The 13583-nt window shown below is 44.9% G+C and overlaps 1 protein-coding gene across 1 annotated transcript in view; it reads left to right on the top strand.

The window, feature by feature from the left end:
• The window catches only part of EPHA10 (EPH receptor A10), a 1411836-nt gene extending 1398746 nt beyond the window's left edge, over positions 1-13090 (top strand). Inside the window, exon 17 of the mRNA XM_069622653.1 lies at positions 12893-13090. Coding sequence (XP_069478754.1) covers positions 12893-13007 — 115 coding nt within the window. The 3' untranslated portion in view covers positions 13008-13090. The remainder of the gene's footprint in view (positions 1-12892) is intronic.
• The last annotated feature ends 493 nt before the right edge of the window (positions 13091-13583 follow it).

Here is a 13583-nt window from a genome sequence, read left to right as displayed (position 1 = left end):
CTTTACTGGGAGTCATGTGCGTGCGGTTGAGTACGTTAATCAGGAGAAACCTAAATCTGGCGTTCTGGGAAAAATCTTTAGGGAATTGAAGTGCAAGTTCCCACTCATGATCAGAAATCTGAGCACCAATGTCTGTTTCCCATCGCACCTTTACTTGGTGGTTTTCAGTGATTGATCCGGTTCATAAGCAACTGTACAGTCTAGTTATAAGCTCCAGCCATCTACAGGCAGGTAGATTAACACCAGAAATACCTTCTCCTTAGGCTCAGCAAGCCACTCCTGCCAGCTGCAGCTCGCCGCTCCCTTTACTTGCAGGTATCGCAAGAATTGCCCCTTGGGCAGCCCTGTATTTTCGGTTAGGTTATCCAGTTCCCTGAACATCCTGCCCTCGAACATATCACCCCATGAAGAGATGCCCCATGCCCCCAGCACTAAATAGCAGTCAAATCTTCCCTGGATTTACATGCATCTGCAACTATAGAGGCATTAGATGAGTAGGGGTGGCGCACCTAAAGTAGCTTTAGCGATCGGGCCCAAGTTTTCCTGCATACAGTGACAAGTAGTGGTACAGTGTTCATGCAATTCCTCGGGAGCCATAAGATTTCTTTAAGGCGGGCCGGTGGCACCAAGTGTTGAAGCAGTATTGACTCAGAAGTAGGGTCATCGGACAACCATTTTGAAACAAATATTAACTGAGCAGCCAGATAATAAAGTTCCAGCCAAAGTAGTTGTGCACCGCCTTCCTTGTAGGGTAAGGACAGAGTTGGGTTCTGGACCCAGGGAACGTCTCTAATCCACAAGTAGTCGAAGGAATTGGGCTCTGATATAATAGTACACTTTCATAAAACAACAAAGGAATGTAAGGACAACAATCATCTTCACAATAACAATGCTACCCATAAGCGACAGTGGTAGTCGGGACAAAAGGACGTAGACCTCTTAAGGCCCTCCAGGACCTTATGGGTGTATGTGTGTCCTCTGGAGTATGCGTAATATGGATTCCCAAGTACTAAAAGGAACGCACCTCCCAGGAGAGACGCAAGTCTGGTAAGGAGGTCCCACCCATCCCACGTAGACCAGCCAAGGGAAAAAAGTAGGATTTCCGTTTGTTAAAGACAATTCCGGACAGCTCCGCAAAGCTGTCCAGAACCATGGGTAGGTTATGCTGTGGTTCTCTTAGGTAGAGTAAAACTTCATCGGCATACAATGATGTTAAGTGTCGGGAGCCCTCAATTAGGATGCCTGCACCCAAATATTCCTGGTGCAAATATGCTGCCAGGGGCTCTAGAGCTAGTATATACAACATGGGCGACAACAGGCATCCCTGGCGAGTTCCATGCTGTATATCCCATGCATTAGATATATGTATACCCACCTTCACCCTTGCAGTAGGAGAGGAGTACAACAGTGTCACCCAGTGGAAAAAAGTTCTCCCCCAACCCAAAACTCTACAGTGAAGCAAGCAGCTATTCCTAGTAGACAGAATCAAAAGCTGTAATTGCGTCCAAGGACACCACTGCATATTTCTCAATGCGAGAATCGGTCTGATCTATGATGCGCAGTAGCCTGCGAAGATTTAAGGAGGTATTGCGACCTGGCACAAACCCAGTTTGGTCCATGTGTATCAATGAGGCAATTACCTTCCGGAGACGAACCGCTAGTACTGTTGTGAGTATTTTCACATCGTCGTTTGACATGGCCAGGGGGCGATATGAGTCGCACCTGTCCATTGGTTTGCTGGGTTTAGGGATGGGTACAACCAGGGTTTCCCTCATACTGGCCGGAAATATACCTTTGTCGTAGGCTTCCTCAAAAACCTTTAGCAGCAGTGGAGCTAAGGGAGAGCTATAGTTCTTATAAAATTCAGAGGGGAGCCCATCACTCCCGGGTGATTTATTGGGAGAGAGAGAGGCGATTGCGTCGCTGATTTCTGCCTGTTGCAGTGATGGGTTGATCCAAAAGGGCACATTGTGCCCCTGTGAGCTTTGGGAGCAAAATTAGCGAGAGTGCCTCAGTTATATCACTCTGGGGCACCTGTCTATTGTGACTGCATAACTGGGTATAGTATGAAGTGAAGATTTTGTTTATTGCAAGTCAGGATCTACATGGGGCTCCACATTCATTGTAGAGTAACGTCGTTTGAGTTTGGGGTGTTCTTGCCTGCAGAGCCATGATAATAACCTCCAAGGCTTATCTCCCTCAGCATGCGAACAGGCAGTTTGTGTGGTGTAGTCATTTGTTTTCTTAAGCCTCTCACATGCCTCTGGGCTCTGGGATTCAGCTATTTCTATCTCAGCGGACCTCAGGTCTATTTGGCGGGCCTCCCATGTCCTGATTTTGTCTTCTTAAACTTCAAGGTCTTCCCGTAGTTTCCGGTGTATGCCGCCGGCACCTGCTATCACCTCACCTTTGGTCACCACCTGCATGGATTCCCAAACAGTGCCCCATTCCTTCACGCTCCCGACATTGTACTCAAGGAATTCAGTGAGAGAGTCCTGGAGAGTCGTCTGAAAAACCGAATCAGTTAGGACTCCCACCGGCATATGCCAAGTCGGAATGGGGGTGTCTAGTGCAAGTGGTGTTCCATTCAATCACTAAAGGGGAGCGGTCGGTTATTGAGCGGCCCGTGTATTCTGTGCTGCGTAATTCAGTCGACTGTCCATACCCAGCAAAAAAATTATCAATTCTAGTGTGTAGTTTATGGGGAGATGAGTAATAAGAATAGCCCCTTGTGCTTGGATGCAACTCTCTCCAAATATCCACCAAGTCTAGGTCATTTAGTGCAGCGTTTAATACTGCAGCGGCTGAGGATGGCCCCCTTTGGGGAGGATCTATCAAGTGCCACACCCCTCACACAGTTGAAATGTCCACCCCACAGTAAAAGGTTCACACGTCTCGACACAATATAGCTACTCAAGGCGCGTACATGTGATGGGATATTGTGGTTCGGAAAGTATGAATTCACAATGCAGATTTCTCTGTGTTCAAGGATGCCCCACAAAATTACATACCACCCCTCTTCGTCCATCACTACTAACAATATTTGGAATGGTAACAAATCCTCTATCCATGTAAGCAACCCCCTAGAAAATTTAGAGTACGAGGTACCATATCCCGTCCCACCCCAGCGATTCAAGATCGCCTCTTATTCATCTTCCAGTAGGAGGGTCTCATGAATCAACTCTATGGCTATTCTTTTACGTTTCAGTTAGGATTTCACTCTGCTCCTGCGAAGATAAGATCCCACCCCATGCACATTCCAGGTTAGTATTCTAATAGGGGCCATGGACGCAAAACACGGGAGACTCTGTCTGCCAGAATCCACCACTATCACCCCTGGCCATGGTAACTCTCTTGTATACCAAAGTCACCAGTAGTGTGGGGTCACTGGTGTCCCGCCTAACCCTGTACACAGCATCAGTACAAATCAGCCACATGAGTTCACTCCCCGCCCCTCAGTCTTTTCAATGACAGTACCTTAATACCCAGAGTAAACAGAAAAGGGAATCAATAGTAGCAAAACTGTAAAACGCTAACCAGCATAGAAATATTGCTCTGGCATGCTCATACTACCAAGGCCAGAGGTGGCCAGGTAGGGGAAACCCGCAACAGGCCGGCTCCCAGTGTCAACTTGGAGCGGGCAAATGAGACCAACATCGGGTGACTGGACTCGTCTCTCCCACTGAGCAATGGGTAAACAGTTGCAGCGGCTTCAGTTACATTTAGAGTGACAGAGTAAGGGCCCATAGGTTATAAAATAACCAGGTTCAACATATGTGCATTAGCGCCCCTGACCATGCTGAAGCAGCAAGGTGATAATATGTATCTAATTTACAAATGTGTAGTAGGAGCTGTTGGGATTGAGTGTACATTCAGGTATCAGTGCCATTTTTATTAGCCAGGTTGTTGTGTTCCAACCACATGGTGGCGGCCCCAGGATTCTCAAGGAAGTAGCATTTACGGTTGTAGAGGATCTTCAGTCTAGCAGGGTAAATGAGCATATATTTGAGGCCCACTTGTCTAAGTCTCGCCTTTATCGGCACAAAGGAGTTCCTGGTCCTTTGGACCATTGCTGTGTAATCTGAATATATGGCGATCTTCGAGCCATCCCTTTGTATCTCACCACCTTCTTTAGAATGTTTCAAGATCACTCCCCTGTCCCGGAAGTTCAGGATCCTAGCTATGACCAGTCTTAGGTGGGATACAGGAGTTTATGTTTATTTTTGGAGTTAGCAGTGAGCACGTTCAACAGCGAAGTCCTGTGAGAGGTTACCGGGTCCAATTTCTTGCAGCAACATGTTCTCAATATATGTGGTGGGGTCTGGTCCCTCAGCTCCCTCTGGTAGGCCCAACATGTGAATATTGTTCCTGCAGGAGGTTCCCACGGCATCCTCTGCGTGTGTTTCCAGTGCGCTATTCCACATTTCCAGTTCTCTGACTCATGTCACAAAATCTTTGGTGGTGTCAAACCCTAATTTGGCAGTTGTGACCCTTTCTGCCAGTTGCCTGACATCCTGATGAAGGAGCTGGACATTAACCTTGACTTCATCAATTCTGGTCTCAAGTGAAGAGCTCAAGGGAGCGATTGTGACAAGAAACTGATCTTCATGGTGGTTCTGTGCAGAAGTGGGTGGCACAGCTCCTCTGTTTGGGTGGCTTCTCGATGCCTATTTAGGTCGCTGAAGGAGTCCATGAAGGGCTTGCCTTATGGTTTGTGGGTGACATACTAGGGTAGGGGCAAACCGCAGAGCATAGAGTGCACGGTTAGCCTTGGCTCCCAGCAGCTGGTAAGACCACTTGTTGAAGCGTCTACACAGAGTCTGTCTCAAGTAGAACAAAGGAAGTGTAGTGTCAGCGGTTCACAGTCGTTGTTGCCATGCCATCAGTGTTAGACCTCCAAGTCATGACATCAAGCATAACAGCACTGAGATTTAGATGCACATTTTAGGCACAAGGAGGGGGTGAGGTAAGCGTATGGCACCCAGCAGACTATGGAGAGCACACACCAAGCGGTAGATGTGTGTTTTGCGCTTTACCAGGCAGCTATCCAGGCAGCAGTTGTCACAGTGAAAGCATGGTAGAAGACGTTCAAGACAGCGAGGATAACCAGAAAGTTCCTGCAGGTGCCCCTGGGGCTTGTTTACTGGGCCTGAGCAGGCCAGATGGCAGGTCCAGCAGTCAGTAGGGTGCTCATACTGGGATGCAAAATGTGCATCCTGTGCCAATCACCAAATCAGCATTTGTTGGAGTTATGGTGGGCTATACGAGCCAAAACAGTTGGACGAGGCGGTAGCCACTGCTTAATTAGGGGTAGAGTGGAGTTTACAAGATGCACGCAATACGTGTAATGTGAAAGCCAAGGCAGAGGCCAGGAGGAGCAGCCATGCAGAGGGTGCTGCCGATGTCCCTCGCATAGTACCACACAGTCCCAGTGGGGGAGAGGCAATCTCTGTGGAACGCTCATCTGATAGTGTCACAGATCAGGGCACTGCGATTGTCTTGCTTCCCGGTCTGGCCAATGTCTTTGCCGGGAGCGCCCATCCAACAAAGGGTGGCAGTACGGGCGGTACTTCCAGAGAACCAACAGCACAGCTGCGTAATAGGCAGTAAAGTCCCAGAGGGCTTCAAAAGGTCTCATTGGTTGCCATCTTGGAAATCCCGGGGCTCAACTTAGAGGTCAAAATTCTCAGCGATTCTGGATCCGATTAGTGTCGGATGAACATAGTTCTAGTAGGTGCCAAGTTCCCCTGCAAGTTGGTGGAAGGGGCTACAGAGAAGGAACGGTTTGAGCCGCCGCTGTGTGGATCAATGCAGGATCACAGTGGGAGTATCAGGCAGATCAGACCTCACTCCATGAACTCAAGCCACTCTCCCGCTTTCCAATCTTCATAGGGCCTCAGTTGTTTCTACTTGCGTTACATAGCAGGTCAACTATGGTATAATCAAAACATAAATATTCTGGCTTTTAACTAGGACGCAGTTAAGAAGTATATAACATAGACCCTGCAGTTTGCCCCATTGACAGCTAAAAAGGACATTATGTCACCAGAAACTGCGCTTACCTTCACCAGCTTGGGCGGCCATTCACACCAAAGTACACCAGAGCGCCTAACAACTCTGCAACAGTTGATTGCCATCTTAAATAATATGATTGCAGCATCGTCACGTGACTCACACCTCCTTGAGGTGTGCTCATGCAGGAATACAAAAACCATGGAAAAGGAAATCAATCACACTTCTCCTCACATTCCTCTGGTCCATGCCGTTCCTCAAGGTTCAGTCCTTGGTCGCTTTCTATTTTCCTTATATACTTCCTTTCTTGCCCCCATTATCTCATCCTTTGGAGTGTCACACCACTTCTACGCTGACGACACCAAGCTCTTTCTATCCTTCTCGTCCTTCTCCTCTGACATTCAATTCATGAGACTCTCTCCTCCTGCCTCACTGCCATCAAGTCCTGGATGACCTCTCACTTCCTCACTCTCAATGCCGAAAAAACTGAGGTCCTATTCTTTCGCGCAAACACTCTCATCTCGCAATCTCCTCCCTCTTCCATCTCTTTTCCTCCTCCTGTCTCCCAATCTCTCCCTCCGACCGCAATCTTGGCATTTACTTTGACTCTAATCCCTCCTTTGACGACCACATCTCCCTTGCATCCCGCGCCTGTCGATTTCATCTCTAAAACATTTGCAAAGTCCGCCCTTTTCTCACTTTCCACGCTACAAAACTCCTCATCTCCTCACTAGTCTTCTCCCAACTATTCTATTGTTCTGTACTGTTCTTTGGTCTTCCCCACTCACGCCTTGCTCCTCTTAAATCTATCATCTATCATTCTTCAATTCGCTCACTCTGTCTTCTTTCCTACCATGACCCAATTTCTCCTTCCCTGGCCTCTCTTGGCTGGTTGACCTTCTATTCTCAACTTAAATACAACTTTCTCTGTCTTGTATTCAAATGTCTCTATGGCCTTGCTCCTGACTACCTTGCATCTCTCCTCTCCTTTTACTCTCCATCTCGCTCTCCGAGCTCTACTAATCTTTTTAGACTCAATGTCCCACATCCCCCTTTTGCCCAATCCCGTTTGCGCTCGTTCCAGCTCCTAACCCCTCTTAACTGGAACATGCTTCCCCTGTCTCTTTGCTCCATTACTTCCTATCCTCTGTTTCGTTCCTCTCTAAAAACCCACCTACTGCAGTCCTCTAATTGGTTTAATCTGCTTTGAACACTGATTCATTTACTCTTATGAACACCAATTGATTGCTACTGTTTATGAACACTGATTGACTGATTACCAGGGACGTCATTTCACCAAAATGCCTGGGGTAGCGGAAGTGACATCACACGACCCTTGACCCCTGATGACATCACAGGAAGTGTAATTTGACCACACCCCAAAGTGATATTGCGGGAAGCGATGGAACACGACCTTTCACCCGTTGACAAAACAGTAAGTGGCATCACATAGCATTGTACACTACGAAAAATATGGTTACGATATCACTATAATATGATGTACATTTCATACAAGAATGGATCGCCATATGTATCGTTAAGATCAGTGTGTATAGTCCCATATTACCAAATTACTGTGATTGCAGGCAGACATCCATGACCAAATGATAATGATGTGTTATTATATTGCACTTAAACTTAAGCGCTTTACATAGAATAAATATACACCCAATATCACCCAACCTGCGTTGGTACTCATTTATTGACCTCAGAAGGATGAAAGGCTGAGTTGAGGCATTTAAGAACAGACTAAATCAGTGACTCACCCCCTGAAGTGTGCCTGAAATAAACCTTTAATGAGTCTAGCAATTATTGCATAGAATTCCAGAAAGACACATTTTTTGGCATTCCTATTCTTTCTTATTTAGGTTCAGTGCTGAAAGTGTTAGACTTGTGGCCCTCATGTTCTTTTGCTTATTTTTTTTAGAGGCCTGAACAAGAAAGCTAGCCACTCCAGAAGTAAAGAGCCACATGGAGCTGGCTACAGCCCAGGAGCTTGCATTGCATTTTTTTTTTTTAGAGGTTTTTTTTGCGACCTCTGGTGACCCCCAAATGACGTCCCTGCTGATTACTCCCAGGAATGATAATCGATTGTTACTATTTAGGAACACAGTTTGAATGTTACTGTTTATGAACGCCGATTTGCATTCTGATTCATTATATTGTTGACTGTCCTAAGGAGAAATTGTACTTCCATACTGGACTATGATCATCATGCACGGATCCTAACCACTAAATTTCAGCAACGTGGATACCCTAAAAAACTGGTTACCAATTCTTACAAAAGGGCAAGATTTACCCCCCTGCTAAAACCCAAGGATCTGGTGCCACACGACAAACTAGTGTGTGCCCTCACTTACAGCCCACATACTTTTCTAATAAAAAAATCCATCAAAAAACATTGGTCTGTGGCGCAGCTTGCTTTAGCGGAGGAGCCATTGCCAATATTTGCTATGAAAAGACAGAAGAACTTGAAGGACCAATTGGTCCATGCTTCTACCCAAAATAAATCTTCAAGATCCACCTCATCGAGCTGGGATCTCGTCCCTTGACAGGGCATTTCCCTTGTGGCACCTGCTTGATTTGTAAATTTGCTGTTAAAATCAAAACATTTCCTTTACATGGCAAAACTTGGGAAATACGCCATCACTCTAATTGCAAGACACCATGGGTGATCTACTGCATCGAGTGCCCTTGTGGACTTAAGTATATAGGCAAAACCACACGGCCTGTCCACACCCGCATTACGGAGCACCGCTCCCGGATCCGGTGCAAAGCCATTAATTCACCCCTAGTGAGCCACTCCATGGAATATGGCCACTCGACTGAAGACCTACGTTGGTGGGTGGTCGATGTGGTCAAGAATGCCTCCAATCCATTTCAGGCACTGGCCAATAAGGAGGCACGGTGGATTTTTGCATTTGACACAATCAAACACGGTCTCAATGAAGCTTCTCCAACTTGGCGCTAACCTTTTGGGTCTACTGACCCTTTCTTCCTTTCAATCACCCTCCCTCTACAATCTCAATGCCCCATACCTTTTATCATTTTTTGGGGGTTGTTCTTTATGCACCACAGGACATTACGACATTTGCCCTTATTGCATGCGACTTGTTGATGGCTGCTCTATGGAGTACTGCTCTCTTGTTATTGATTCACTCATTTTGGTCCTATCAATTATTATTTACCCCCCCCCCTCCCAAATTTTCTTAGTAGTTAATTCACATATATTTTTAAGGTGATTAGTCTAATTTCCACTTCATTTCTTCTTTCCCTTTTGCCTTTTTGCTGGCTCTATTTCGGCCAGGCTGTCATTTCATATGATGCATCTCGTAGCTCTTGCAAATGCGCACAAGAGTCACAAGGTCATTCCTCTTTCTATGCGCCTTGCATATAATCATAAGCCACGCCCCCGGAAGTGCAAACGCAGTACTTGGCTTGGATGTATCTGCCGGGCCTTACACTCGAATCATCCTGGTTCCTGCACCTCCCGGAGGCATACTACAAGGAAGCACAGTTTCCTATGCTGTTTGCCTGCAGCCCATTTTTGCTGTGTATCCCTCGAGCATGACAGTTGCTCTCATTTCACATTTCTAGCAGCGGCGTAGACAGCGCAGACTGATTGCTTGATTGGGCTCTGAGATACTTTTGCCCTCTGCCCAAAAAGTGCCCAAAAAGTGCCGGATTTTCACAGCGCGCCATGCCACACATCTGCCACACATCTGCCACACATCTGCACTGCGCTCTGCAGGTTTGCACAACTTAGTGAATTCTAAATCTCACATTTGCATCACTACATACGTGTCTTTTAATTTTGCACGTCATCTATTTTTTCTTCAGATGTTCTTATATACTTCAGAGGCTACCACACTTACTCGAGTGTCTCAGTCATTGGGACTTCACTACGAAATGCCTGCCCTAGAGGCATGTTCAATAATACTATAGATATGAACTTGCTTTATATTTATTTTTATTGGGTGTTTCCACTCACACTCCTGTTTAGTCTGTGCCTACATTTATTCTGATCTGTTCAAAACCTCTCTATTCATTCACGTACCCGTCCTTCGTGGCATCCTTTATCACTACTGTATGGTGTCTATGGTTTTGGATACTATGGGAAATGGGAGCTAGTTGTAGGGGGTCCGTCTGCCATCTCAAAATGGCAGCTGCCTGGTGTTCTTTATCATTTGTTGGTACCCTTAACTCACCACTCACACTATTACCTCACATTGTATCTCATAATGCTTTAGAGATATTACAATATGCTGGGATTACATCTGATTGTTTTTGTAGGGGCTGAATTCAAGATCAAATTTCCTAAAGAAGGTGATCCTTATCTGTCTACACACCACCGAAACGCTAATTGTGCCACGCTCGTGGCATAGGTGCATACGTACCTGTGACCAGAGGACGTTGCCACCCACGCTTATCAGCGGAAGGCGTATCTTTGTTTCTTTGCCTGAGTCAGGCGCAATGCACAGTATTTTTTCCTGTTGCATAATTTTACTTCAGCTTTCTTGTGAAAAAAACTAACATTGATTGCTCATCATTAAGTTTACAAACTATACCCCTGAGCTAGTGAGGGTCAGTTAGTTATGATCTGCCTTCTTTTCAACTTATCCATAGAAAATTGCATGGATAGACCAAAATCCTTATTTGAACTAGATTTGTCTGTGTAACTTGGATGGATAAAAGACCTTGAATAGAATAAGTGTTTTCTTGCTTTGTCAATTGTTTATGCTGCTTCCCTCTTCTTCCTCTTCTTATTTCCTCCTCCCCTATATTTCCTGTACCCTTCCTAACAAAACTGAATGTATTTTGTTTGTATTTGCAGATTTGGTTATTTATGTTTACTTTTCAGTCTAAATAGTTCTCATATATGAAGCGAACAAGTGGCTATATGCGTGTTCTCTCTTCTAAAATAAAAAAATATATATTTTATTTACATATCCTTTTTTGAATGTTGTATTATATGTGCTACCAACAATAGGCACAATTGAGGTTTGTTTGACTGGTGATACAAAAATACATATGTTTCACTGAATGATTTGTTCTGTTTAAGCTATTAGTTGAATATGCACTGATAGTCTTCTAAATGATACCATAACTTGAGTCTTTCGGGAACATCTTTTGTTATATGTTAGTTCTGTGCTCCATTGTGTTCCCGAGATATTGGAGATCCTCTTTGTTTACACAGCCCAGGAGCTTGCATTGCATTGCAAAAAAAAGGTTATTTTTTTAGTTTTTTTTTTTTTTAGAGGTCGCATGGGAGACCACAGAGGTTGCAACGGAGACCTCAGAGGTCGCACTTGCGACCTCTGGCGACCCCCAAATGACGTCCCTGCTGATTACTCCCAGGAATGATAATCGATTGTTACTATTTAGGAACACAGTTTGAATGTTACTGTTTATGGACGCTGATTTGCATTCTGATTCATTATATTGTTGACTGTCCTATGTAAAGCGCTTTGGACAAAGGCGCTATATAAAACCCAATAAATACAAATACAAATACAAAATCATTAATGTAATAATACATCAAAAAGATTGTTAAAATAAACTCAGGCAGGTCTTCTGCTATACGTTTGTCAAAAATGGCATCTACATGATAATAAGTGGCAATGTAATCTGATTGAGTATGTGTGTCCACATCATGTGAGACATTAGGCCTGTAAGATTACATAGCGACTATGTGTGTCCACGACATGTGAAACATTAGGCCTGTAATATTACATAGCAAGTATGTGTGTCCACGCCGTGTGAGACATTAGGCCTGTAAGATTACACAGGGGGTATGTGTGTTCAGGCTGTGTGAGACATTAGGCCGGTAAGATTACATAGTGAGTATGTGTGTCCCCATCATGTGAGACATTAGGCCTGTAAGATTACACAGGGGGTATGTGTGTTCAGGCTGTGTGAGACATTAGGCCTGTAAGATTACATAGTGAGTATGTGTGTCCCCATCATGTGAGACATTAGGCCTGTAAGATTACACAGGGGGTATGTGTGTTCAGGCTGTGTGAGACATTAGCCCTGTAAGATGACATAGTGAGTATGTGTGTCCACGCCGTGGGAGACATTATGCCTGTAAGATTACATAGGGGGTATGTGTGTCCACGCCGTGTGAGACATTAGGCCTGTAAGATTACATAGTCACTTGTTATCGTGAAACACAATATGGTGCTGTCTGTGATGATTTTTTCACCAAGATGCCCTTTTTGACGTACATATAGCAGCAGCAATTACTTTATCATCTCCTATCAAAACTGAAGATAGGTGCTCGCATAACTCAAACATGCATCTGGCAAATGCAGTTCACAAAGAAATCTTTCCTTCTCAACCCGATTCATCTTAGTGATGCAAAGGAGGCCTTCCTGAACTGCCTCTCATTATCTCAGCTCACTTTAAACACATTTACATCCTGAGCTTTTTAAGGCAAATCACCCTGGCTGAGATTTTTAAGGCAAATCACCTTGGCTGAGCTTTTTAAGGCAAATCACCTTGGCTGAGCTTTTTAAGGCAAATCACCTTGGCTGAGCTTTTTAAGGCAAATCACCTTGGCTGTGTTTTAAAAGGCATACTGCACTACAGCGCTTACCGATAAAGTGCATGTTAGGTCCTTCACATTGTACTTTGACGTGTGCATTCCAAGGTTTGTATCCAAATTCCACCAACAAATTCTCTAGTCTTTCCAATTTGTTGACGTTCTCAGATCCCCTCATTGGACAATGTTGTGCTCAGGGAGGATATTAGTCATAACCATTTAATGATTTAATGATTTTGAGTGCTACTACGTACCTTTTTTGTAAAACCTGGACACATGCCTTGGTCATGTTGGAGTATTGATCCACCCCATAACCGAGTCTCTTTTGCATTCCAGAGATGTCATGAGCCTGGGCATCACATCGTTGGAACATCAGAAGACAATACTGAGCGGCATCCAGACATTGCGGTCCCAGGTCATACAGATGCATGGACGGGGCGTGCAAGTGTGACACTCCAAGCGCACAGACTAACCTCTGACCTGAAACTCAAAGGGGGCAGAAGGAGGCGGGCCCAAGACTCTGCCTTCGATGGCGCAAATCAGCCAGACGTGCAAGGAGATGCTCCGAGGGCGTGACAAAGAGCGGTATCAGGCTTCACCTTCCAAGAAACATGCCGCAAGATACAAGATGTCAATATGTCTCTTACCCCCCTGCCCATGACATTGCGAGAATTTGGCCACGCCTACCAGTTTCCAGCACTCTTTTGTGCGGTGAGGATCACCACACAGATTTTCTACAATTAATAGGATTACAGGGTGGACTGATAGCATGGGCATTGATTTGGAAATCAATTGAACATCAATTCAGTGCCCATATCGAATGTAAATATGTATTTTTTTATGAAGTAAAAAGTGTTTAGTGGAGTTTAAAACAGATTTTAGTTCTGTTTAGTTCTGTAGGAAAGGAAAGTTGATTATTCCTGATACTTGGCCGAGCGAGAATGGTCCATCACTCTTGATCAAATTAGAGACTATTTAATGTTTTCAACTTCTGCAAAAAAAAATCTTTTCTTCTTACAAACCATAA

Source organism: Ambystoma mexicanum, chromosome 11 (genome assembly GCF_040938575.1).
Source record: "Ambystoma mexicanum isolate Mex_15411 chromosome 11, UKY_AmexF1_1, whole genome shotgun sequence".
NCBI lineage: Eukaryota > Metazoa > Chordata > Amphibia > Caudata > Ambystomatidae > Ambystoma > Ambystoma mexicanum.
This window is presented reverse-complemented; position numbering and strand designations above follow the sequence as displayed.